We start from the raw sequence: 26515 nt of genomic DNA, 5'->3' as shown, positions 1-26515 counted from the left end.
CCGATTTGGATTCCTTTTATTTCTTTTTCTTCTCTGATTGCTGTGGCTAAAACTTGCAAAACTATGTTGAATAAGAGTGGTGAGAGTGGGCAACCTTGCCTTGTTCCTGATCTTAGTGGAAATGCTTTTCAGTTTTTCACCATTGAGAATGATGTTGGCTGTGGGTTTGTCATATATGGCCTTTATTATGTTGAGGAAAGTTCCCTCTATGCCTACTTTCTGCAGGGTTTTTATCATAAATGGGTGTTGAATTTTGTCAAAAGCTTTCTTTGCATCTATTGAGATGATCATATGGTTTTTCTCCTTCAGTTTGGTACTATGGTTTATCACATTGATAGATTTGCGTATATTGAAGAATCCTTGCATTCCTTGGATAAACCCCACTTGATCATGGTGTGTGACCCATTTAATGTGCTGTTGGATTCTGTTTGCTAGTATTTTGTTGAGGATTTTTGCATCTATGTTCATCAGTGATATTCAGTGATATTGGCCTGTAGTTTTCTTTCTTTGTGACATCCTTGTCTGGTTTTGGTATCAAGGTGATGGTGGCCTCGTAGAAGGAATTTGGGAGTGTTCCTCCCTCTGCTATATTTTGGAAGAGTTTGAGAAGGATAGGTGTTAGCTCTTCTCTAAATGTTTGATAGAATTCGCCTGTGAAGCCATCTGGTCCTGGGCTTTTGTTTGTTGGAAGATTTTTAATCACAGTCTCAATTTCAGTGCTTGTGATTGGTCTGTTCATATTTTCTATTTCTTCCTGATTCAGTCTTAGAAAGGCCCAACCTGCCAAGAATTTGTGTATTCCTTCCAGGTTGTCCATTTTATTGGCATAGAGCTGCTTGTAGTAATCTCTCATGATCTTTTGTATTTCTGCAGTGTCAGTTGTTACTTCTCCTTTTTCATTTCTAATTCTATTGATTTCAGTCTTATGAGTCTGGCTAGTGGTTTATCTATTTTGTTTATCTCCTCAAAGAACCAGCTTTTAGTTTTATTGATCTTTGCTATGGTTTCCTTCATTTCTTTTTCATTTATTTCTGATGTGATTTTTTATGATTTCTTTCCTTCTGCTAACTTTGGGGTTTTTTTGTTCTTCTTTCTCTAATTGCTTGAGGTGCAAGGTTAGGTTGTTTATTCGAGATGTTTCCTGCTTCTTAAAGTGGGCTTGTATTGCTATAAACTTCCCCCTTAGAACTGCTTTTGCTGCATCCCATAGGTTTTGGGTCGTTGTGTCTCCATTGTCATTTGTTTCTAGGTATTTTTTTATTTCCTCTTTGATTTCTTCAATGATCACTTTATTATTAAGTAGTGTATTGTTTAGCCTCCATGTGTTTGTATTTTTTACAGATCTTTTCCTGCAATTGATATCTAGTCTCATGGTGTTGTGGTCAGAAAAGATACAATTTCAATTTTCTTAAATTTACCAAGGCTTGATTTGTGACCCAAGATATGATCTATCCTGGAGAATGTTCCATGAGCACTTGAGAAAAATGTGTTTTCTGTTGTTTTTGGATGGAGTGTCCTGTAAATATCAATTAAGTCCATCTTGTTTAATGTATCATTTAAAGCTTGTGTCTCCTTATTTATTTTCATTTTGGATGATCTGTCCATTGGTGAAAGTGGGGTGTTAAAGTCCCCTACTGTGAATGTGTTACTGTCGTATGGTTGTTAGTATTCGCCTTATGTATTGAGGTGCTCCTATGTTGGGTGCATAAATATTTACAATTGTTATATCTTCTTCTTGGATCGATCCCTTGATCATTATGTAGTGACCTTCTTTGTCTCTTCTAATAGTCTTTATTATAAAGTATATTTTGTCTGATATGAGAATTGCTACTCCAGCTTTCTTTTCATTTCCACTTGCATGGAATATCTTTTTCCATCCCCTTGCTTTCAGTCTGTATGTGTCTCTAGGTCTGAAGTGGGTCTCTTGTAGACAGCATATATATGGGTCTTGTTTTTGTATCCAATCTGTGTCTTTTGGTAGGAGCATTTAGTCCATTTATATTTAAGGTAATTATTGATATGTACGTTCCTATTCCCATTTTCGAAATTGTTTTGGGTTCATTATTATAGGTCTTTTTCTTCTCTTGTGTTTCTTGCCTAGAGAAGTTCCTTTAGCATTTGTTGTAAAGCTGGTTTGGTGGTGCTGAACTCTCTCAGCTTTTGCTGGTCTGTAAAGGTTTTAATTTCTCCATCAAATCTGAATGAGATCCTTGCTGGGTAGAGTAATCTTGGTTGCAGGTTTTTCTCCTTCATCACTTTAAGTATGTCCCCCCACTCCCTTCTGGCTTGCAGAGTTTCTGCTGAGAGATCAGCTGTTAACCTCATGGGGATTCCCTTGTGTGTCATTTGTTGTTTTTCCCTTGCTGCTTTTAACATGTTTTCTTTGTATTTTTTACAGTTTGATTAATATGTGTCTTGGCATATTTCTCCTTGGGTTTATCCTGTATGGGACTCTCTGTGCTTCCTGGACTTGATAGGGAAGTTTTCAACTATAATCTCTTCAAATATTTTCTCAGTCCCTTTCTTTTTCTCTTCTTCTTCTGGAACCCCTATAATTCGAATGTTGGTGCGTTTAATGTTGTCCCAGAGGGCTCTGAGACTGTCCTCAGTTCTTTTCATTCTTTTTTCTGCTCTGCAGTAGTTATTTCCACTATTTTATCTTCCAGGTCACTTACTGTTATTCTGCTATTGATCCCATCTAGAGTATTTTTAATTTCATTTATTGTGTTCTTCATCATTGTTTGTTTCCTCTTTAGTTCTTCTAGGTCCTTGTTAAATGTTTCTTGCATTTTGTCTATTCTATTTCCAAGATTTTGGATCATCTTTACTATCATTCTGAATTCTTTTTCAGGTAGACTGCCTATTTCCTCTTCATTTGTTAGGTCTGGTGCGTTTTTATCTTGCTCCTTCATCTGCTGTGTGTTTTTCTGTCTTCTCGTTTTGGTTATCTTACTGTGTTTGTTTGGGGTCTCCTTTTCGCAGGCTGCAGGTTCGTGGTTGCCATTGTTTTTGACGTCTGCCCCCAGTGCCTAAGGTTGGTTCAGTGGGTTGTGTAGGCTTCCTGGTGGCTGAGGCTGGATCTTGTCTTTCTGGTGGGCAGGTCCACGTCTGGTGGTGTGTTTTGGGGTGTCTGTGGCCTTATTACGATTTTAGGCAGCCTCTCTGCTAATGGGTGGGGTTGTGTTGTCTTGCTAGTTGTTTGGCATAGGTTGTCCAGCACTGTAGCTTGCTGGTTGTTGAGTGAAGCTGGGTGCTGGTGTTGAGATGGAGATCTCTGAGAGATTTTTGCTGTTTGATATTATGTGGAGCTGGGAGGTCTCTTGTTGACCAGTGTCCTGAAGTTGGCTCTCCCACCTCAGAGGCACAGCACTGACTCCTGGCTGCAGCATCAAGAGCATTTCATCCACACAGCTCAGAATAAAAGGGAGAAAAAATAGAGAGAATTAGTAGAAGTAGGAAGGAAAGAAAGGAGGGAGGGAGGAAAAACAAAAAAATAATTATTTAGGAAAAAAAGGGACAGATAGAACCTTAGGACAAATGTTGGAAGCAAAGCTATACAGACAAAACTCACTAAGAAGCATCCACATACACACAAAAAGAGGAAAAGGGGAAAAAATAATAAATCTTGCTCTCAAAGTCCACCTCAATTTGGGATGATTGGTTGTCTATTCAGGTTTTCCACAGATGCAGGGTACATCAAGTTGATTGTGGAGCTTTAATCCACTGCTCCCGAGGCTGCTGGGAGAGATTTCCCTTTCTCTTCTTTGTTCTCACAGCTCCCAGGGGCTCAGCTTTGGATTTGGCCCCGCCACTGCATGTAGGTCGCTGGAGGGCGTCTGTTCTTCCCTCAGACAGGACAGGGTTAAAGGAGCCGCTGATTCGGGGGCTCTGGCTCACTCAGGCCAGGGGGAGGGAGGGGCACAGAGTGCAGGGCGAGCCTGTGGCCGCAGAGGCCAGCATGATGTTGCACCAGCCTGAGGCACGCCGTGCATTCTCCCAGGGAAGTTGTCCCTGGATCCCGGGAACCTGGCAGTGGCAGGCTGCACAGGCTCCCCGGAAGAGGGGTGTGGATAGTGACCTGTGCTCGCACACAGGCTTCTTGGTGGCAGCAGCAGCAGCCTTAGCATCTCCCGCCCGTCTCTGGGGTCCACGCTTTTAGCTGCAGCTCGCCTGACTCTGGAGTTCCTTTAAGCAGCACTCTTAATCCCCTCTCCTTGCACACCAGGAAACAAAGAGGGAAGAAAAAGTCTCTTGCCTCTTCGGCAGCTCCAGACCTTTTCCCGGACTCCCTCCCAGCTAGCCGTGGTGCACTAACCCCTTCAGGCTGTGTTCATGCAGCCAACCCCAGTCCTCTCCCTGCGCTCCAACCAAAGCCTGAGCCTCAGCTCACAGCCCCGCCTGCCCCGGCGGGTGAGCAGACAAGCCTCCGGGGCTGTTGAGTGCTGGTCAGCACCGATCCTCTGTGCGGGAATCTCCCCGCTTTGCCCTCCGCACCCCTGTTGCTATGCTCTCCTCCGCAGCTCCGAAGCTTCCCCTCCGCCTCCCGCAGTCTCCGCCCGCGAAGGGGCTTCCTAGTGTGTGGAGACCTTTCCTCCTTCACAGCTCCCTCCCACTGGTGCAGGTCCCATGCCTGTTCTTTTGTCTGTTTTTTCTTTTTTTCTTTTGCCCTACCCAGGTACATGGGGGAGTTTCTTGCCTTTTGGGAGGTCTGAGGTCTTCTGCCAGCATTCAGTAGGTGTTCTGTAGGAGTTGCTCCACGTGTAGATGTATTTCTGGTGTATCTGTGGGGAGGAAGGTGATCTTCACGTCTTACTCTTCCACCATCTTCCCCTCCACCTGGAAAAAAATTTTAAATAGTCTATTCCTGTGAAATATTTTTCATTTGCAAAGTTTCTTTAGATAATGAAATATACTAGAAACTTATTTAAATTGAAGGTCAAGGAAAAAAATTTTCCAGAGTGGTGAGGAGATTATATAGTGTTTATGAGAATATACCAAATTGAAGAGGAAATAAACACAAGTGATTATATGTAAACATTTCCTTGAAGAATAAAGGAAATTGAAGCTCAGCTTATTTTTTGTTTGGTTCAGGTAAGGAACCCCAGTTGAGAAAGACAACAGAGGAATTTTTTTGAATGATGACACTTCTGATTGCGGTCGTGGTTTCTTGAATATATACATGAGTGAAGACTCACAGAACTATACATAAAAAGCCAGTTTTACTGTATCACAACTTACAAAATATTTTTTACAATGCAAATGTGGTCAATGCATCACTCTTCCTTTAAAGATCTAGAAGAGAAATAGCAGAATGCTGGAGATATTCAAATCTTTATTTCATTCTACACATGGTTGGAGAACATTTAACAAAATTTTATGACAATAACTTTCGAAACTGCTAAGGTCGCTTTAAGTTCCAATAATAGCGATCTACATCTTAGTTTCTCAGTAGACTGCACTGATCAGCTGTCTTCTGGAGAATTTGTTCAGTTCTGGAGCCTACATCTTATGTCCTATCAACAGACCAGCAAGGAGTATGGAATGTTCGGTGCTTCTTTTCAGAGAATTGATTGTCATGTGAAAGTAAGACTGAATTAGTGTGTAGCTCCATAGAAGAGATTTTATTTCAAAACGTGGAAGAAATAGTACCGTTCAACAATAGAATGTGCAGTGTTTTTCGTTGTTTTGTCATTGGAAATAATGAAGTAAAAACTACTTGATTACCTGTCAGGGATTGTTGAGAAGATTCCTGCTTTAAGAAGTTAGACTAGGCGCCCTCTAAAGATTGCTTTCTTTTCTAAGAAAGATTCCTTGAGTCTGCAAACATTTCTTAATTTTGCTTTTAAATATCCAATACAGCTAATTTAATATTCATCACAAACGAATTTTTCTTATAACTAACTGATATTTTTGTAAGCAATTAACCTGTCTTTTCTACTGTCAACTAATAATGTACATGTTTAATTTGTTTTCTCCAAATAGGGCACCGTAAAACAAGCTTATACAAATGCTCCAGTGGTAGACAATGAACTCTTACGACTGAGTCTTCGATTATTTAAGCGGAAGACTACTTGCCACGCCTCAGGACCTGAAAAGACTGAAGATAATAAACTCTCACAGTCCAGTATCCAACAGGAACTGTGTGTGTCTTAAGACTGAAGTCCAGGCACATTTTCGGTACTATTTCCCTTCATCAGTGCATATTCTTTTTCAAAGTTCTTTGGTTTGACAAGTGTTACTAGTGATAAAGGCAGAAAAAACTTATCAGCCATGCTAAAAGAGTGACAAACTTTGATTTAAAGACAGTAGTTTGGCTAACAAGATTTTACAAAAATTTTTACACAGTACTTGATTGATACGCATGCAAAATAATGTGAAAGCATCTAGATTTAGTAGTTTATTCTGTACCTTTTGTTAAAACTGAAGACTTTGAAAACAGTCATCCCTGCTCTTCCTGCCTACACAGATTTTTTTATGAAATGGAGCCACTAATTTATGTACTGGATCATCCTTACAGAAACTGAGATTTTCTCCAGAAACAGTGTGTTCACTGAATGAACACACACACCATGCACCGCTGTGCTGCACAGGACACAGAAAGTGGGGCTGGGCCTGCATGCTGTGTGTAGGCAGGAGCAAGCCACAATCCTGTTTTCCCTTCTAAAATTGTAACAATACTACTTAACGGCTCTTCGGTTTTTTTAATATATGTGCATTGTTACAATGTATATTGGATATATTTCGAGTCTGAATGGTTTTGTTTGTTATCAGAGACTGTCGACTATTTTTATTTTTAATAAATGTACCTTCCCTTGTTGTAGATTTACTTTGCTCTTCATTAATCTTACTCCTGATGTTGTAAAACATTTGTCATCAACGTTACATGTTTCATACTTAAGATATTTTACTGCTGGAGTTATTACTGGACAGCTGTGCATAATGCAATAATAGCTGAGGATGTACTTCAAATATAGCTCAGTAATACTTGAAACAAACCAAGCGTTAACCAACCTATGTAATCTGAGTTTTAAAATCCTACCATCATACTTTTCAGAGCTATAACCTTTGATTACATTAACCTGCCTCCAGATACAGAGTGGTGAGGAGATTATATAGTGTTTGTGAGAATATACCAAATTTAAGAGAGGAAATAAATACAAGTGATTTTATGTAAGCATTTACTTGAAGAATAAAGGAAATTGAAACATTATTTTCTGTTTGGTTCAGGTAAGGAATCCCAGTTGAGAAAGACAACAGAGGGATTTTTTTTGAGAAAGACAACAGAGGAATTTTTTTGAATGATGACACTTCTGATTGTGGTCATGGTTACCTGAATATATACATGAGTGAAAACTCAGAACTATACATAAAAAGCCAGTTTTACTGTATCACAACTTATATTTTTTATAATGCAAATGTGGTCAAGGCCTCACTGTTACTTTAAAGATCCTAGAAGAAAAATAATATATAAAACAATTTACTTTTTATAAATAATATATCTGCTTTATTTTGTATGTACATATTTATCTCATGAAGTGGACTCTTAGAAGGATTTGAAATGGACTCCACTGCAGAATTTGTGGGCAGACAGTAATGATGATAATGAAGGAAACCAATGAAAATTGTAATTTGATGATTGCCTTTCACAGGTTTTTGTTAAAACTGTAATCCTGTTACCTGTCTCAGTAGTTGTGTATCCTTTGCCTACAGGTAACCTAATGTTACTGGTTGAAAGGTTATATTCATTTCAAGAAACAGTCATTGTGCACTTAATTTTTACAAAATACTTACCCAGCAAAGGAAATAGTCTTATTTCCAAGTGACCTGGAAAGCATGTATAAGAAAATTACCTTCTTGGGTTTTGTTTTGCTACTTGTAAACAAAAAGATTCAGGTGTGTTTCCTCTTCCAATTGGTAAATGTTTTGAATAAAAAAATAAAATTCTTTAATGACCTGGAGAATGAATAACCTTTAGAAAACTACTTCCTGTTTTAGTGGATAATATCATTCTCTGTAGCATAAAGATTTAAAGTCATAGAACCTCTAATATTAGTTCCAAGAATTGTGGAGTGTAACAGAAATAATGGTTTTCCTGTTTTGTGCACTGACTTTAGGAATATTTCACAAGTTATTTCTTTACAGAAATGAAAACTCTGTAGGTAGGTTTGCCATATAGTCAAATCCATTGCCATCTTAGTTTTGAATATCTTTTTGTTAGGTTGTAAAAGAAAATGTTAAAACCGTTTGTTTGCTTAGTCACAGTATTCAGAGCTTTATGCTCCCAGTGGGAATGTCCTGTTAAGTCTCATAATTTTAAAAAATTCAAACATTCTGTGTAGTGCTAATCATATACCCATAAAGTTCTTCTAAAGCAGATCTTCTTGTTGAATTTCCATAAAAGCTCTTGGACCATAAAATCTCAAACCAGTATTCCTGGAAACATCTTCCGATCTATAAATTGTTAGTATAGTTAATGGTTTTCTGTCTCATAACTGATGATGAACTTTGTCCATTTGCCATAACTGCACAACTGGACTCCAGCTGCTAGTGATAAGGAGTTGTCTGTCTAGAGAAGAGGCAGAGAGTTATGTCTGCCATCCAAAGTAAATAAAATGGGGGAGTTAACAGATACTTATATTTTGTTGAGTCAGTTGATTTTTTTTTTTTGGCAGATGTCTTCACTATTTAGTAAAGTTTATTATAAGTTTACTAAACTTATAATAGTTGGTAGCTTCTTCACAAAAATTTGTAACTATACTCAAGTAGTACCTTAGTATGTTAAAATCTGACCCATCACTTCTCTTTATTCTGATCAGTAACCACAGGTTATTGTCTCCATCCTTCCCCATGACCACTTATGACTTATCCTTATTAATTTGAAAATCTGTGGCATCAGCAGAACATCCCACATTATTCCTTACTGTAAGATTAAGGTAAATAATATCTATATTGTCAATGATGCTTTTAAATCTCAGAAAGAAGAGCCAGCATCTGAACCTCAATTTGTTATTTTAAAAGGTGTATGGGTTCCAGCACAAGATAGCTACATAGGAGGATCCTAAACTCACCACTTCCCATGGCCACACTGAATCTACAGCTGCATATGGAACAATTTCCTCTGGACAAAACTCAAAATTAGCTGAGAGACCCCTACAAGGAAGAACCCACATCTAAGCTAGTAGGAGAGGCTGAGACAAAATCTCACCATAAATCCCACTCTCAGTATGGAGACCCCCAATCAAGAGGGAACTTGCAACCTTGAGGTTCTCCCAGAAGAGTGAAGGGTTTGAACCCCACATCTTGAACCCCAACTTTTAAAACTTGCCACTGAGACAAGCCCCCCAAACAACAACATCAAGAGACCCACACTGAGACATGTTGTAAAGTTCAAGTTAAAGACCAGGAGAGTATCTTAAAAGCAGCAAGAAAAAAAAAACTTGATACCTATAAAGGAACTCCTATATGATTATCAGATTTTGTCAACAGAAACTTTACAGACAAGAAGGGAGTGGCATGATATAGTCAAAGTGCTGAAAGGAAAAAAACTGCCAATCAAGAATTCTCTACCTGACAAAGTTGTCCCTCATAATTAAAGAAGAGAGAGAGTTTCCTAGACAAGAAAAGCTAATGTTGTTAATCACCACTGGACTGGCCTTACAAGAAATGTTAAAGGGACTTCTTTAATCTGAAATGAAAGGGTGTTAATTACTAACAGGAAAAGATGAGAGTACAAATCTCACTGGTAAAGGTAAATGTATGGTAAATTCAGAAAAATCTAATGTAACATGATGGGTTAATTACTTATAAGGCTAGTATGAAGGTTAAAAGACAAAATTAGTAAAAATAACTACAGCCATAATGATTTGTTAATGGATATACAAGATAAAAAAACATAAATTTTAACACTGAAATAAAATGGTGGGGATTAAATGTAGAGCTTTAGGTTGAGTTGATACTTATGTTTTTATCCACTTAAAATGGACTATGATAAATAAGTGTTGTAAGCCTCATGGTAACCACAAAGCAAAACCCTATAACAGATTCACAGAAGATAAACCTGAGCATACCACCACAGAAAATCATCAAATTACAAAGAGAGAAGAGGAAAAAGGAATTACAAGACAGCCAGAAAACAATTTAACAAAATGGCAATAAGTACATACCTATCAATAATTAGATTATACGTAAATAGACTAAATTCTCAAATCAAAAGACATTGAGTGGCTGAAAGGATTAAAAAAACCAAGACTCATCTAATATGCTGCCTACAAGAGATTCACTTCAGATGTGTGGACACACAGCTGAAAGTGAAGGAATAGCAAAAGATATTCCATGTAAATGGAAACCAAAACAAAGAGTAGCTATACTTACATCAAACAAAATAGACTTTAAGACAAAAACTGTAGTAAGAAGCAGAGATGGTCACTGTATAATGGTAAAGGGGTCAATCCAACAAGAGGATATATTACAATATTTATGTACCTGACAGAGAAGAACCTAAATAAAGCAAATATTAACAAACCTACAGAGAGAAATTGACAGTAATACAATAATAGTAGGGGACTTTAATATCCCATTTCCATCAGTGGATAGATCATACAGATAAAAATTAATGAGGAAACATTGGCCTTAAAAGGACATATTATACCAGATGGACTTAGAAAACATACACAGAACATTCCATCCAAAAGTAACAAACATTCTTCTGAAGTACACTTGGAATATTTCCAGGATAGATCATATGTTAGGCCACAAAAAATCTTAATAAATTTAAGAAAATCAAAATCATATCAATCATCTTTTCTGACTTACAATGGTATGACTAGAAATCAGTTGTAAGAAAACTGGAAAACTCACAGGTATGTGTACAGAGGCTACTGAATGACCAATGGGTCAGAGAAGAAATCAAAACAGAAAATTTAAAAACCTTGAGACAAATGAAAATGGAAATACAACATACCAAAAGTTATGGGATATAGCTAAGCAGTTCTAAGAAGGACATTCATGGCAATAAATCCCTACATTAAGAAAAAAGACCTCAAATATACAACCTAAATTTACACCTCAAAGAACTAGAAAGAGGACAACAAACCCCAGAATTAGTAGAAGAAAGGAAATAACAAAGATCAGAGCAGAAATGAATGAAATGTAAATTTAAAAGCCAATAGAAAAGATCAATGAAACTAAGCGCTGGGGGGATGGTTTTTGAAAAAAATTGACAAACCTTTAGCAAGACTCACCAAGAAAAAAGAGAAGATTCAACTAAGAAATGAAAAAGCTGTTACAACTGATACCACAGAAGTACAAAGGATCATAAGAAACTACTACAATTATTCAGCAAATTGGACAATGTATAGGAAATGGACAAATTCCTAAAAATACAATTTTCCAAGACTGACTCATGAAGAAATAGAAAATCTGAACAGATTCATACTAGTAAAGACATTAAGTAAAACCCTCCCAATGAAGTCCAAAAGTCCATGACCAGATGTTTTCACTGATGAATTCTACCAAACATTTAAAGAATTACTACAAATCCTTCTCAAACTCTTCCAGAAAACTACAAGAAGCAACACTTCTGAATGCATTTCATGAGGCAAGCATTACCCTGATACCAAAACCAAAATAGGACACCACAAGAAAATTACAAGCCAATATTCCTGATGAACATAGTTGTAAAAATCCTCAGCAAAATATTAGAAAACCAAATTTAACAATATATTAAAAGGATCATACACCTTGACCAAATCAGATTTATTCTAGGGATGCAAGGATGGTTCAACATCAGAAAATCAATCAGTGTGATACACCCCATTAACAAAATAAAGGATAAAAAAGTATATGATAATCTCAATAGGTGCAGAAAAAGCATTTGACAAAATTCAACATCCATTCATGATAAAAAGTCTCAACAAAGTTGGTATAGAGAGAACATAACATACTAAAGGCCATATATGATGTGCCCACAGCTATCATACTCAATGGTGAAAAACTGAAAGTTTTTCCTCTAAGATCAGGAACAAGACAAGAATGCCCACTCGCACCACTTTTACTCAGCATAGTATTGGAAGTCCCAACCAGATCAGTTAGTCAAGAAAAATAAACAAAAGTCATCCAAATCAGAAAGAAGTAAAACTCACTATTTGCAGATGACATGATACTATATAGAGAAAACCCTAAACTCCATCAAAAAACTATTAGAATAAATGAATTCAGTAAACTTGCAAGATACAAAATCAGTGTGCAATAATCTGTTGTGTTTCTATACACTAACAACAAACTAACAGAAAGAGAAACTAAGAAAGCAATCCCATTTATAATTGCATCAAAGAGAATAAAATACTTAGGAAAAAATTTAACCAAGGAGGTGAAAGACCTGTACACTGAAAACTATAAGATGAAAGAGATTGAAGATATAAATAAATAAATGGGAAGATAATCCATGTTCATGAGTTAGAAGAATTAGTGTAAAAATGTCTATACTACCCAAAGGAATCTACAGATTCAGTGCAATCCCTATCAAAATTCCAATGGCACTTTTCACAGAAATAGAACAAACAATCCTAAAATGTGCATGGAACCACAAATGACCCCAAATAACTGAAGCAAATTTTGGAAAAACAGAATAAAGCTGTAGGCATCATACTCCCTGGTTTCTAACTATATTATTGTACAAAGCTATGGAAATTAAAACAGTATGGTATTGGTATAAAAACAGACATATAGATCAATGGAACAGAATAGAGAGACCATAAATAAACCCATGCATATATGGTCAATTAATATATGACAAAGGAGTCAAGAATATACAAATGGGGAAAGGACAGTATCCTCAATAAATGAGGCTGAGAAAACCAGACAGCCACATGCAAAAGAATGAAACTGGACCATTATCTTACACCATAAAAAAATTTTAACTCAAAATGGATTAAAGACTTGAATGTGAAACCAGAAACCATAAAACACATAGAGGAAAAGATAGGCAGTAAGCTCCTTGACATCAGATGGCAATGATTCTTTGAACTACAAAGCAAAAAAAATAAACAAGTGGGACTATATCAGACCAAAAGCTTCTGCACAGCAAAGGAAACCATCAACAACATGAAAAGGAAACCTACAAAATGGAGAAAATATTTGCAATTCATATATCTGGTAAGAGGTTAACATCCAAAACATATAAAGAACTCACAGGACTCAAACCAAAAATCTCACACAGAAAAAAGACCCCAAACAATCCCATTATAAAATGGGCAGAGGCTCTGAACAGACATTTTTCCAGAGATGACACACAGATGGCCAACAGGTACATGAAAAGGTGTTCAACATCACTAATCATCAGGGGAATGCAAGTCAAGACCACATGATATTACCCCACACCTTTTAGAATGGCTGTTCTCAAAAAGACAAGAAACAACAACTGTTGGTGAAGATGTGGAGAAAAGGAAGCCATTTTGCACTGTTGGTGGGAATGTAAATTGGTGCAGCCACTATGGAAAACAGTATGAAGGTTCCTCAAAAAATTAAAAATAAAATTACCATATGATCCAGCAATTACACTTCTAATTATCCAAAAAAAATAAAAACACAACTAACTGCTGAACATTCATTGACAGGAAGACACTGGAACTTACCAAAAAAGATACCCCACATCCAAAGACAAAGGAGAAGCCACAATGAGATAGTAGGAGGGGCGCAATCACAGTAAAATCAAATCCCATAACTGCTGGGTGGGTGACTCACAAACTGGAGAACACTTATACCAGAGAAGTCCACCCAGTGGAGTGAAGGTTCTGAGCCCCACGTCAGGCTTCCCAAGCTGGGGGTCCAGCAACGGGAGGAGGAATTCCTAGAGAATCAGACTTTGAAGGTGAGCGGGATTTGATTGCAGGACTTCAACAGGACTGGGGGAAACAGAGACTCCACTCTTGGAGGGCACACACAAAGTAGTGTGTGCATCGGGACCCAGGGGAAGGAGCAGTGACACCAGGGGAGACTGAACCAGACCTACCTGCTAGTGTTGGAGGGTCTTCTGCAGAGGCGGGGGGTGGCTGTGTCTCACCGTGAGGACAAGGGCACTGGCAGCAGAAGTTCTGGGAAGTACTCCTTGGCATGGGACCTCCCAGACTCCGCCATTAGCCCCACAAAAGAGCCCGGGTAGGCTCCAGTGTTGGGTCGCCTCAGGCCAAACAACCAACAGGGAGGAAACACAGCCTCACCCATCAGCAGACAAGTGGATTAAAGCTTTACTGAGCTCTGCCCACCAGAGTAACACCCAGCTCTACCCACCACCAGTCTCTCCCATCAGGAAACCTGCTCAAGCCTCTTAGATAACCTCATCCACCAGAGGGCAGAGAGCAGAAGCAAGAAGAACTACAATCCTGCAGCCTGTGGAACAAAACCCACATTCACAGAAAGATAGACAAGATGAAAAGGCAGAGGGCTATGTCCCAGATGAAGAAACAAGATAAAAAACAGAAAAACAACTAAAGGAAGTGGAGATAGGCAACCTCCCAGAAAAAGAATTCAGAATAATGATAGTGAAGATGATCCAGGACCTCGGAAAAAGAATGCAGGCAAAGACCGAGGAGATGCAAGAAATGTTTAACGAAGACCTAGAAGAATTAAAGAACAAACAAAGATAAACAATAACTGAAATGAAAACTACACTAGAAGGAATCAATAGCAGAATAACTGAGGCAGAAGAACGGATAAGTGACCTGGAGGACAGAATGGTGGAATTCACTGTTGTGGAACAGAATAAAGAAAAAAGAATGAAAAGAAATGAAGACAGCCTAAGAGGCCTCTGAGACAACATTAAATGTAACAACATTTGCATTATATGGGTCCCAGAAGGAGAAGAGAAAGAGAAAGGACCCAAGAAAATATTTGAAGAAATTATAGTCAAAAACTGCCCTAACATGGGAAAGGAAATAGCCACCCAAGTACAGGAAGTGCAGAGAGTCCTATACAGGATAAACCCAAGGAGAAACACACCAAGACACATAGTAATCAAACTGGCAAAAATTAAAGACAAAGAAAAATTATTGAAAGCAGCAAGGGAAAAAAAACAAATAACATACAAAGGAACTCCTATAAGGTTAACAGCAGATTTCTCAGCAGAAATTCTACAAGCCAGAAGGGAGCGACATGACATATTGAAAGTGATGAAAGGGAAGAACCTACAACCAAGATTACTCGACCCAGCAAGGATCTCATTCAGATTCGATGGAGAAATCAAAAGCTTTACAGACAAGCAAAAGCTAAGAGAATTCAGCACCACCAAACCAGCTCTACAGCACCTCTCTAAGTGAAAAACACAAGAGAAGAAAAGGACCTACAAAAACAAACCGAAAACAATTAAGAAAATGTTCACAGGAACATACATATCAATAATTACCTTAAACGTGAATGGATTAAATGCTCCAACCAAAAGACACAGACTTGCTGAATGGATACAAAAACAAGACCCATCTATATGCTTTCTACAAGAGACCCACTTCAGACCTAGGGACACATACAGACTGAAAGGGGATGGAAAAAGATATTCCATGCAAATGGAAATCAAAAGAAAGCTCGAGTATCTATACTCATATCAGATAAAATAGACTTTAAAATAAAGACTGTTACAAGAGACAAGGAAGGACACTACATAATGATCAAGGGATCAATCCAAGGAGAAGATATAACAATTATAAATATATATGTACCCAACATAGGAGCACCTCAATACATAAGGCAACTGCTAACAGCTATAAAAGAGTAAATCGACAGTAACACAATAATAGTGGGGGACTTTAACACCTCACACCAATGGGCAGATCATCCAAACAGAAAATTACTAAGGAAACAGAAGCTTTAAATGACACAAGAGACCAGACAGAATTGATATTTATAGGACATTCCATCCAAAAACAGCAGATTACACTGTCTTCTCAAGTGTGCACGGAACATTCTCCAGGATAGATCACATCTTGGGTCCCAAATCAAGCCTCAGTAAATTTAAGAAAATTGAAATCATATCAAGCATCTTATCTGAGAACAATGCTATGAGATTAGATAGAAATCAATTACAGGAAAAAAAATGTAAAAAACACAAACATATGGAGGCTAAACAATACATTACTAAATAACCAAGAGATCACTGAAGACATCAAAGAGGAAAGTTAAAAATACCTAGAGACAAATGACAATGAAAACACAATGGTCCAAACCCTATGGGATGCAGCAAAAGCTGTTCTAATAGCGAAGTTTATAGCAATACAAGCCTACCTCAAGAAACAACAAACATCTCAAATAAACAATCTAATCTTACACCTAAAGTAACTAGAGAAAGAACAACAAATGAAACCCAAAGTTAGCAGAAGGAAAGAAACCATAAAGATCAGAGCAGAAATAAATGAAATACAAACAAAGAAAACAGTAGCAAAGATCAATAAAACTAAAAGCTGGTTCTTTAAGATAAACAAAATTGATAAACTCTTAGCCAGGCACATCAAGAAAAAGAGGGAGAGGACTCAAATCAATAAAATTAGAAATGAAAAAGGAGTTACAACAGACACCCCAGAAATACAAAGCATCCTAACAGACTACTACAAGCAACTCTATGCCAATAAATGGACAACCTGGAAGAAATGGACAAATTCTTAGAAAGCTATAACCTTCCAAGACTGAACCACGAAGAACTAGAAAGTATGAACAGACCAATGACAAGTAATGAAATTGAAACTGTGATTAAAAATCTTCCAACAAACAAAAGTCCAGGACCAGATAGCTTCACAGGGAAATTCTATCAAACATTTAGAGAAGAGATAACACCCATCCTTCTCAAACTCTTCCAAAAAATTGCAGAGGAAGGAACACTCCCAAACTCATTCTATGAGGTCATCATCACCCTGATACCAAAACCAGACAAAGATACTGCAAAAAAAAGAAAATTACAGACCAATATCACTGATGAATATAGATGCAAAAATCCTCAACAAAATACTAGCAAACAGAATCCAACAACATGGTAACAGGATCATACACCATGATCAAGTGGGATTTATCCCAGGGATGCAAGGATTTTTCAATATACGCAAACTAATCAATGTGATACAGCATATTAACAAACTGAAGGATAAAAACCATATGATCAGAGGGAGCTTCAAAATGGTGGAAGAGTAAGATGCGGAGATCACCTTCCTTCCACAAATACATCAGAAATATGTCTACATGTGGAACAACGCCTACAGAACACCTGCTGAACACTGGCAGAAGTCCTCAGACCTCCCAAAATGCAAGAGACTCCCCATGTACCTGGGTAGGGCAAAAGAAAAAAAGAAAAAACAGAGACACAAGAATAGGGACGGGACATCCTCCTCTGGGAGGGAGCTGTGAAGGAGGAAAGGTTTCCACACTCTAGGAAGGCGCTTCACGGGTGGAGACGGGGGGGGGTAGCGGAGTGGGGGAAGCTTCAGAGCCACAGAGGAGGGCGCAGCAACAGGGGTGCAGAGGGCAAAGTGGAGAGATTCCCACACAGAGGATCAGTGCCGACCAGCACTCACCAGCCCAAGAAGCTTGTCTGCTCACCCGCCGGGGCAGGCGGGGCTGGGAGCTGAGGTTCGGGCTTTGGAGGTCAGATCCCAGGGAGAGGACTGGGGTTGGATGCGTGAACACAGCCTGCAGGGGGCTAGTGCACCACGGCTGGCCAGGAGGGAGTCCGGGAAAAAGTCTGGACCTGCCGAAGAGGCAAGAGACTTTTTCTTCCCTCTTTGTTTCCTGGTGCATAAGGAGACAGGATTAACAGCGCCACTTAAAGGAGCTCCAGAGACGGGTGCAAGCCGCGGCTATCAGCACGGACCCCAGAAACGGGCATGAGACACTAAGGCTGCTGCTGCCGCCACCAAGAAGCATGTGTGCGAGCACAGGTCACTATCCACACCTCGCCTCCCGGGAGCCTGTGCAGCCCGCCACTGCCAGGGTCCCGGGATCCAGGGACAACTTCCCTGGGAGAACGCACGGTGAGCCTCAGGCTGGTGCAACGTCATGCTGGCCTCTGCCACCGCAGGCTCGCCCCGCATCCGTACCCCTCCCTCCCCCCCGGCCTGAGTGAGCCAGAGCCCCTGAAGCAGCTGCTCCTTTAACCCCGTCCTGTCTGAGCAAAGAACAGATGCCCTCAGGTGACCTACACGCAGAGGCGGGGCCAAATCCAAAGCTGAACCTCAGGAGCTATGCAAACAAAGAAGAGAAAGGGAAATCTCTCCCAGCAGCCTCAGGAGCAGCGGATTAAATCTCCACAATCAACTTGATGTACCCTGCATCTGTGGAATACCTGAAGAGACAACGAATCATCCGAAATTGAGGAGGTGGACTTTGGGAGCCATGAAATATATATGTATTTTTTTCCTTTTTCTCTTTTTGTGAGTGTGTATGTGTATGCTTCTGTGTGTGATTTTGTCTGTATAGCTTTGCTTTTACCATTTGTCCCAGGGTTCTGTCTGTTTTTTTGTCTGTTTTACTTTAAAAATTATTTTCTTAATAATTATTTTTTATTTTAATAACTTTAATTAATTTTACTTTATTTTTTTAATTTTATCTTCTTCCTTCCTTTCCATTTTTTCTCCCTTTTATTCTGACCCATGTGGATGAAAGGCTCGTGCTGCTCCAGCAAAGCATCAGGGCTGTGCCTCTGAGGTGGGAGAGCCAAGTTTAGAACACTGGTCCACAAGACACCTCCCAGCTCCACGTAATATCAAATGGTGAAAATCTCCCAGAGATCTCCATCTCAACGCCAAGACCCAGCTTCATTCAATGACCAGCAAGCTACAGTGCTGGACACCCTGTGCCAAACAATTAGCAAGACAGAAACACAACCCCATCCATTAGCACAGAAGCTGCCTAAAATCATAATAAGGCCACAGATACCCCAAAACACACCATCAGACATGGATCTGCCCACCAGATAGACAAGATCCAGCCTCATCCACCAGAACACAGGCACTATTCCTCTCCACCAGGAAGCCTACACAGCCCACTGAACCAACCTTAGCCACTGGGGACAGACACAAAAAACAAGAGCTACAAACCTGCAGCCTGTGAAAAGAAGACTCCAAACACAGTAAGTCAAGAAAAATGAGAAGACAGAAAAACACACAGCAGATGAAGGAGGAAGGCAAAAAAGCACCAGACCAAACAAACGAAGAGGAAATAGGCAGTCTACCTGAAAAAGAATTCAGAGTAATGATAGTAAAGATGATCCAAAATCTTGGAAGTAGAATAGAGAAAATACAAGAAACGTTTAACAAGGAACTAGGAGAACTAAAGAACAAACAAACAGTGATGAACAACACAATAAATGAAACTGAAAATTCTCTAGAAGGGATCAATAGCAGAATAATAGAGGCAGAAAAACGGATAAGTGACCTGGAAGATAAAATAGTGGAAATAACTACTGCAGAGCAGAATAAAGAAAAAAGAATGAAAAGAACTGAGGACAGTCTCAGAGACCTCTGGGACAACATTAAACGCACCAACATTCGAATTACGGGGGTCCCAGAAGAATAAAAGAAAAAGAAAGGGACTGAGAAAATATTTGAAGAGATTATGGTTGAAAACTTCCCTAATATGGGAAAGGAAATAGTTAATCAAGTCCAGGAAGCACAGAGAGTCCCATTCAGGATAAATCCAAGGAGAAATACGCCAAGACACATATTAATAAAACTATCAAAAATTAACTACAAAGAAAACATGTTAAAAGCAGCAAGGGAAAAACAACAAATAACACACAAGGGAATCCCCATAAGGTTAACAGCTGATCTTTCAGCAGAAACTCTGCAAGCCAGAAGGGAGCAGCAGGACATATTTAAAGTGATGAAGGAGAAAAACCTACAACCAAGATTACTCTACCCAGCAAGGATCTCATTCAGATTTGATGGAGAAATTAAAACGTTTACAGACAAGCAAAAGCTAAGAGACATCAGCACCACCAAACCAGCTTTAAAACAAATGCTAAAGGAACTTCTCTAGGCAGGGAACACACAAGGAAAAGACCTACAAAAACAAACCCAAAATAATTAAGAAAATGGTAATAAGAACATACATATCGATAATTATCTTAAAAGTAAATGGATTGAATGCTCCAACAAAAAGACATAGACTGGATAAATGGATACAAAAACAAGACCTGTGTATATACTGTCTACAAGAGACCCACTTCAGACCTAGGGACACATACAGACTGAAAGTGAGGGGATGGAAAAAGATATTCCATGCAAATGGAAATCAAAAGAAACCTCGAGTCGGGCTTCCGTGGAGGCGCAATGGTTGAGAGTCCGCCTGCCGATGCAGGGGACACGGGTTCGTGCCCTAGTCTGGGAAGATCCCACATGCCACGGAGTGGCTGGGCTTGTGAGCCATGGCCACTGAGCCTGTGCATCCGGAGCCTGTGCTCTGCAACGTGAGAGGCCACAAGAGTGAGAGGCCCACATACAGCAAAAAAAAAAAAAAAAAAAGGAAAAAGAAAAAAAGAAACCTGGAGTAGCAATTTTCGTATCAGATAGACTTTAAAATAAAGACTATTACAAGAGACAAAGAAGGACACTACATAATGATCAAGGGATCGATCCAAGAAGAAGATATAACAATTGTAAATATTTATGCACCCAACATAGGACCACCTCAATACATAAGGTAAATACTAACAGCCATAAAAGAGGAAATCAACAATAACACAATCATACTAGGAGACTTTAATACCCCACTTTAACCAATGGACATATCATCCAAAATGAAAATAAATAAGGAAACAGAAGCTTTAAATGATACATTAAACAAGATGGACTTAATTCATATTTATAGGACAGTCCATCCAAAAACAACAGAATACACGTTCTTCTCAAGTGCTCATGGAACATTCTCCAGGGTAGATCATACCTTGGGTCACAAATCAAGCCTTGGTAAACTGAAGAAAATGGAAATCGTAACACGTATCTTTTCTGACCACAAAGTTATGAGACTACATATCAATTACAGGAAAAAATCTGTAAAAAAAAAAAATACAAACACATGGAGACTAAACAATACACTACTTAATAACCAAGAGATCACTGAAGAAATCAAAGAGGAAATCAAAAAATACCTAGAAGCAAATGAAAATGAAAACATGATGACCCAAAATCTATGGGATGCAGCAAAAGCAGTTCTAAGACAGAAGTTTACAGCAATACAATCCTACCTTAAGAAACAATAAACATCTCAAATAAACAACCTAACCTTACACCTAAAGCAATTAGAGAAAGAAGAACAAAAAAACCCCAAAGTTAGCAGAAGGAAAGAAATCATAAAGATCACATCAGAAATAAACAAAAAAGAAATGAAGGAAACCATAGCAAAGATCAATAAAACTAAAAGCTGGTTCTTTGAGAAGATAAACAAAATTGATAAACCATTAGCCAGACTCATCAAGAAAAATAGGGAGAAGACTCAAATCAATAGAATTAGAAATGAAAAAGGAGAAGTAACAATTGACACTGCAGAAATACAAAGGATCATGAGAGATTACTACAAGCAACTCTATGCCAATAAAACGGACAACCTGGAAGGAATAGACAAATTCTTAGAAAGGCACAACCTTCCAAGACTGGACCGGGAAGAAATAGAAAATATGAACAGACTAATCACAAGTAATGAAATTTAAACTGTGATTAAAAATCTTCCAACAAACAAAAGTCCAGGACCAGATGGCTTCACTGCTGAATTCTATCAAACACTTAGAGAAGAGCTAACACCTATCCTTCTCAAACTCTTCCAAAATATAGCAGAGGGAGGAACACTCCGAAACTCATACTACGAGGCCACCATTACCCTGACACCAAAAACCAGACAAAGATATCACAAAGAAAGAAAACTACAGGCCAATATCACTGATCAACTTAGATGCAAAAATCCTCAACAAAATACTAGCAAACAGAATCCAACAGCACATTAAAAGGATCATACACCATGATCAAGTGGAGTTTATCCCAGGAATGCAAGGATTCTTCAACATACGCAAATTATTCAATGTGAAACACCATATTAACAAATTTACGGAGAATAACCATATGATTATCTCAATAGATGCAGAGAAAGCTTTTGACAAAATTCAACACCCATTTATGATAAAACCCCTCCAGAAAGTAGGCATAGAGGGAACCTACCTCAACATAATAAAGGCCATGTATGACAAACCCACAGCAAACATCATTCACAATGGTGAAAAACTGAAAGGATTTCCTCTAAAATCAGGAATGAGACAAGGATGTCCACTCTCACCACTATTATTCAACATAGTTTTGGAAGTCCTAGCCATGGAAATCAAAGAAGAAAAAGAAATAAAAGGAATACAAATTGGAAAAGAAGAAGTAAAACTAGTAAAACTGTCAATGTTTGCAGATGACATGATACTATATAGAGAGAATCCTATAGATGCTACCAGAAAACTACTAGACCTAATCAGTGAATTTGGTAAAGTAGCAGGATACAAAACGAATGCACAGAAATCTCTAGCATTCCTATACACTAATGATGTAAAATCTGCAAGTGAAATTAGGAAAACACTCCCATTTACCACTGCAACAAAAAGAATAAAATATCTAGGAATAAACCTACCTGGGAGACAAAAGACCTGTATGCAGCAAATTATAAGACACACTGATGAAAGAAATTAAACGCGATACAAACTGATGGAGAGATATACCATGTTCTTGGATTGGAAGAATCAACATTATGAAAATGACTCTACTACACAAAGCAATCTACGGATTCAATGCAATCCCTTTCAAACTACCACTGGCATTTTTCACAGTGCTAGAAAAAAGAATTTCACAATTTGTATGGAAACAAAAAAGGCCCCAAATAGCCAAAGCAATCTTGAGAAAAAAAAAACGGAGTGGGAAGAATCAGGCTGCCTGACTTCAGACTATACTACAAAGCTACAGTAATCAAGACAGTATGGTAGTGGCACAAAAAGAGAAATATAGATCAATGGAACAGGATACAAAGCCCAGAGATAAACCCACGCACATAAAGTAAGCTTATCTTTGATAAAGGATGCAAGAACATATAGTGGAGAAAAGACAGCCTCTTCAATAAATGGTGCTGGGAAAACTGGACGGGTACATGTAAAAGTATAAAATTAGAACACTCCCTAATACCATACACAAGAATAAACTCAAAATGGATTAAAGACATACATGTAAGGCCAGACACTAGCAAACTCTTAGAGGAAAACACAGGCACAACACTCTATGACATAAATTACAGCAAGATCCTTTTTGACCCACCTCCTAGAGAAATGGAAATAAAAACAAAAATAAACAAATGGGACCTAATGAAACTTCAAAGCTTTTGCACCGCAAAGGAAACCATAAACAAGACGAAAAGACAACCCTCAGAATGGGAGAAAAAAATTGCAAATGAAGCAACTGACAAAGGATTAATCTCCAAAATTTACAAGCAGCTCATGCAGCTCAATATCAAAAAAACAAACAACCCAATCCAAAAATGGGCAGAAGCAGTAAACAGACATTTCTCCAAAGAAGATATACAGATTGCCAACAAACACATGAAAGGATGCTCAACATCACTAATTATTAGAGAAATGCAAATCAAAACCACAATGAGGTATCACCTCACACCGGTCAGAATGGCCATCATCTAAAAATGTACAAACAATAAATGCTGGAGAGGGTGTGGAGAAAAGGGAACCCTCTTGCACTGTTGGTGGGAATGTAAATTGATACAGCCACTATGGCGAATGGTGTGAAGGTTCCTTAAAAAACTAAAAATAGAACTACCATATGACCCAGCAATCCCACTACTGGGCATATACCCTGAGAAAACCATAATTCAAAAAGAGTCATGTACCAAAATGTTCATTGCAGCTCTATTTACAATAGCCAGGACATGGAAGCAACCTAAGTGTCCACTGACAGGTGAATGGATAAAGAAGATGTGGCACACATATACAATGGAATATTACTCAGCCATAAAAAGAAACGAAATTGAGTTACTTATACTGAGGTGGATGGACCTAGAGTCTGTCATACAGAGTGAAGTGTGTCAGAAAGAGAAAAACAAATACTGTATGCTAACACATATATATGGAATCTAAGAAGAAAAAAAAATGGTCATGAAGAACCTAGGGGCAAGATGAGAATAAAGACACAGACCTAGTAGAGAATAGACTTGAGGGTATGCGGAGTGGGAAGGGTAAGCTGTGATAAAGTAAGGGTGGCATGGACATATATACACTTCCAAATGTAAAATAGATAGTGGGAAGCAGCCGCATAGCAGAGGGAGATCAGCTCGGTGCTTTGTGACCACTGAGAGGGATGGGATAGGGAGGGTGGGAGGGAGGGAGATGCAAAAGGGAAGAGATAGGGGAACATAGGTATATGTATAACTGATTCACTTTGTTATAAACAGAAACTAACACACCATTGTAAAGCAACTGTACTCCACTAAAGACGTTAAAAAAAAAAATGATCATCTCCATAGATGCAGAAAAAGTTTTTGACAAAATTCAACACCATTTACGATACAAACTCTCCAGAAATTGGGCATACAGGGAACCTACCTCAACATAATAAAGGCCATATACGACAAAGCCACAGCAAACACCATTCTCAATGGTGAAAAACAGAAAGCATTTACTCTAAGATCAGAAACAAGACAAGGAGTCCACTCTCACCACTATTATTCAACATAGTTTTGGAAGTGCTAGCCACGGCAATCAGAGAAGAAAAAGAAATAAAAGGAATACGAATTGGAAAAGAAGAAATAAAACTGTCACTGTTGGCAGATGACATGATACTGTACATAGAGAATCCTAAAGATGCCACCAGAAAACTACTAGAGCTAATCAATGAATTCAGTAAAATTTCATTTGGTAAAAATGATGAAAAATCTGAAAAAGAAATTAAGGAAACACTCCCATTTACCACTGCAAAAAAAAGAATAAAACACCTAGGAATAAACCTACATAGAGAGACAAAAAATCTGTGGAGACAAAAGATCTGTATGCTGAAAACTATAAGACACTGATGAAAGAAATTAAAGGTAAAAAAAACAGATGGAGAGATATACCAGTTTCTTGGATTGGAAGAATCAATATTGTGAAAATGACTGTACTATACTACCCAAAGCAATCTACAGATTTTATGCAACCCCTATCAAATTACCAATGGCATTTTTTACAGAAATAGAACATAGAATATTAAAATTTGTATGGAGACACAAAAAACGCTGAATAGCCAAAGCAGTCTTAAGGGGAAAAAACGGGGCTGGAGAGTCCTTCCCAACAAGCCTCTTAGGTAGCTTCATCCACCAGAGGGCAGACAGCAGAAGCAAGAAGAACTACAATCCTGCAGCCTGTGGAAGGAAAACCACATTCACAGAAAGACAGACAAAATGAAAAGGCAGACAGCTATGTACCAGATGAAGGAAGAAGATAAAACCCCAGAAAAACAACTAAATGAAGTGGGGATAGGCAACATTCCAGAAAAAGAATTCAGAATAATGATAGTGAAGATGATCCAGGACCTCAGAAAAAGAATGGAGGCAAAGATCGAGGAGATGCAAGAAATGTTTAACAAAGACCTAGAAGAATTAAAGAACAAACAAACAGAGATGAACAATACAATAACTGAAATGAAAACTACACTAGAAGGAATAGCAGAATGACTGAGGCAGAAGAACGGATAAGTGACCTGGAAGACAGAATGGTGGAATTCACTGCTGTGAAACAGAATAAAGAAAAAAGAATGAAAAGAAATGAAGACAGCCTAAGAGGCCTCTGGGACAACATTAAATGCAACAACATTCGCATTATAGGGGTCCCAGAAGGAGAAGAGAGAGAGAAAGGACTGGAGGAAATATTTGAAGAGATTATAGTCGAAAAATTCCCTAACATGGGAAAGGAAATAGCCACCCATGTCCAGGAAGTGCAGAGAGTCCCATACAGGATAAAACCAAGGAGAAACACGAGACACATAGTAATCAACTTGGCAAAAATTAAAGACAAAGAAAAATTATTGAAAGCAGCAAGGGAAAAAAGACAAATAACATACAAGGGACCTCCCATAAGGTTAACAGCTGATTTCTCAGCAGAAACTCTACAAGCCAGAAGGGAGTGGCATGATATATTTAAAGTGATGAAAGCGAAGAACCTATAACCAAGATTACTCAACCCGGCAAGGATCTCATTAAGATTCGATGGAGAAATCAAAAGCTTTACAGACTAGCAAAAGCTAAGACAATTCAGCACCACCAAACCAGCTCTACAACAAATGCTAAAGGAACTTCTCTAAGTGGGAAACACAAGAGAAGAAAGGATCTACAAAAACAAACCGAAAACAATTAAGAAAATGGTCATAGGAACATACATATCAATAATTACCTTAAACGTGAATGGATTAAATGCTCCAACCAAAAGACACAGACTTGCTGAATGGATACAAAAACAAGACCCATCTATATCCTGTCCACAGGACAC

The 26515-nt window shown here is 38.4% G+C and overlaps 1 protein-coding gene across 8 annotated transcripts in view; it reads left to right on the top strand.

Annotated features, from left to right (window-relative positions):
• Positions 1–6822, top strand: part of ZC3H13 (zinc finger CCCH-type containing 13) — a 92351-nt gene extending 85529 nt beyond the window's left edge. For all 8 annotated transcript variants that reach the window (XM_089899536.1, XM_022574869.3, XM_022574867.3 and 5 more), the window contains one exon: positions 5983–6822. In XM_089899536.1, coding sequence (XP_089755662.1) covers positions 5983–6153 — 171 coding nt within the window. In that variant the 3' untranslated portion in view covers positions 6154–6822. The remainder of the gene's footprint in view (positions 1–5982) is intronic.
• The last annotated feature ends 19693 nt before the right edge of the window (positions 6823–26515 follow it).

This window comes from Delphinapterus leucas, chromosome 18 (genome assembly GCF_059928025.1).
Source record: "Delphinapterus leucas isolate spDelLeu-1000000601 "Yukka" chromosome 18, BTC_Dleu_Yukka2, whole genome shotgun sequence".
Taxonomy (NCBI): Eukaryota; Metazoa; Chordata; class Mammalia; order Artiodactyla; family Monodontidae; genus Delphinapterus; species Delphinapterus leucas.
Note: the sequence above shows the minus strand (reverse complement) of the source record. Positions and strands in the feature narration are given on the sequence as shown.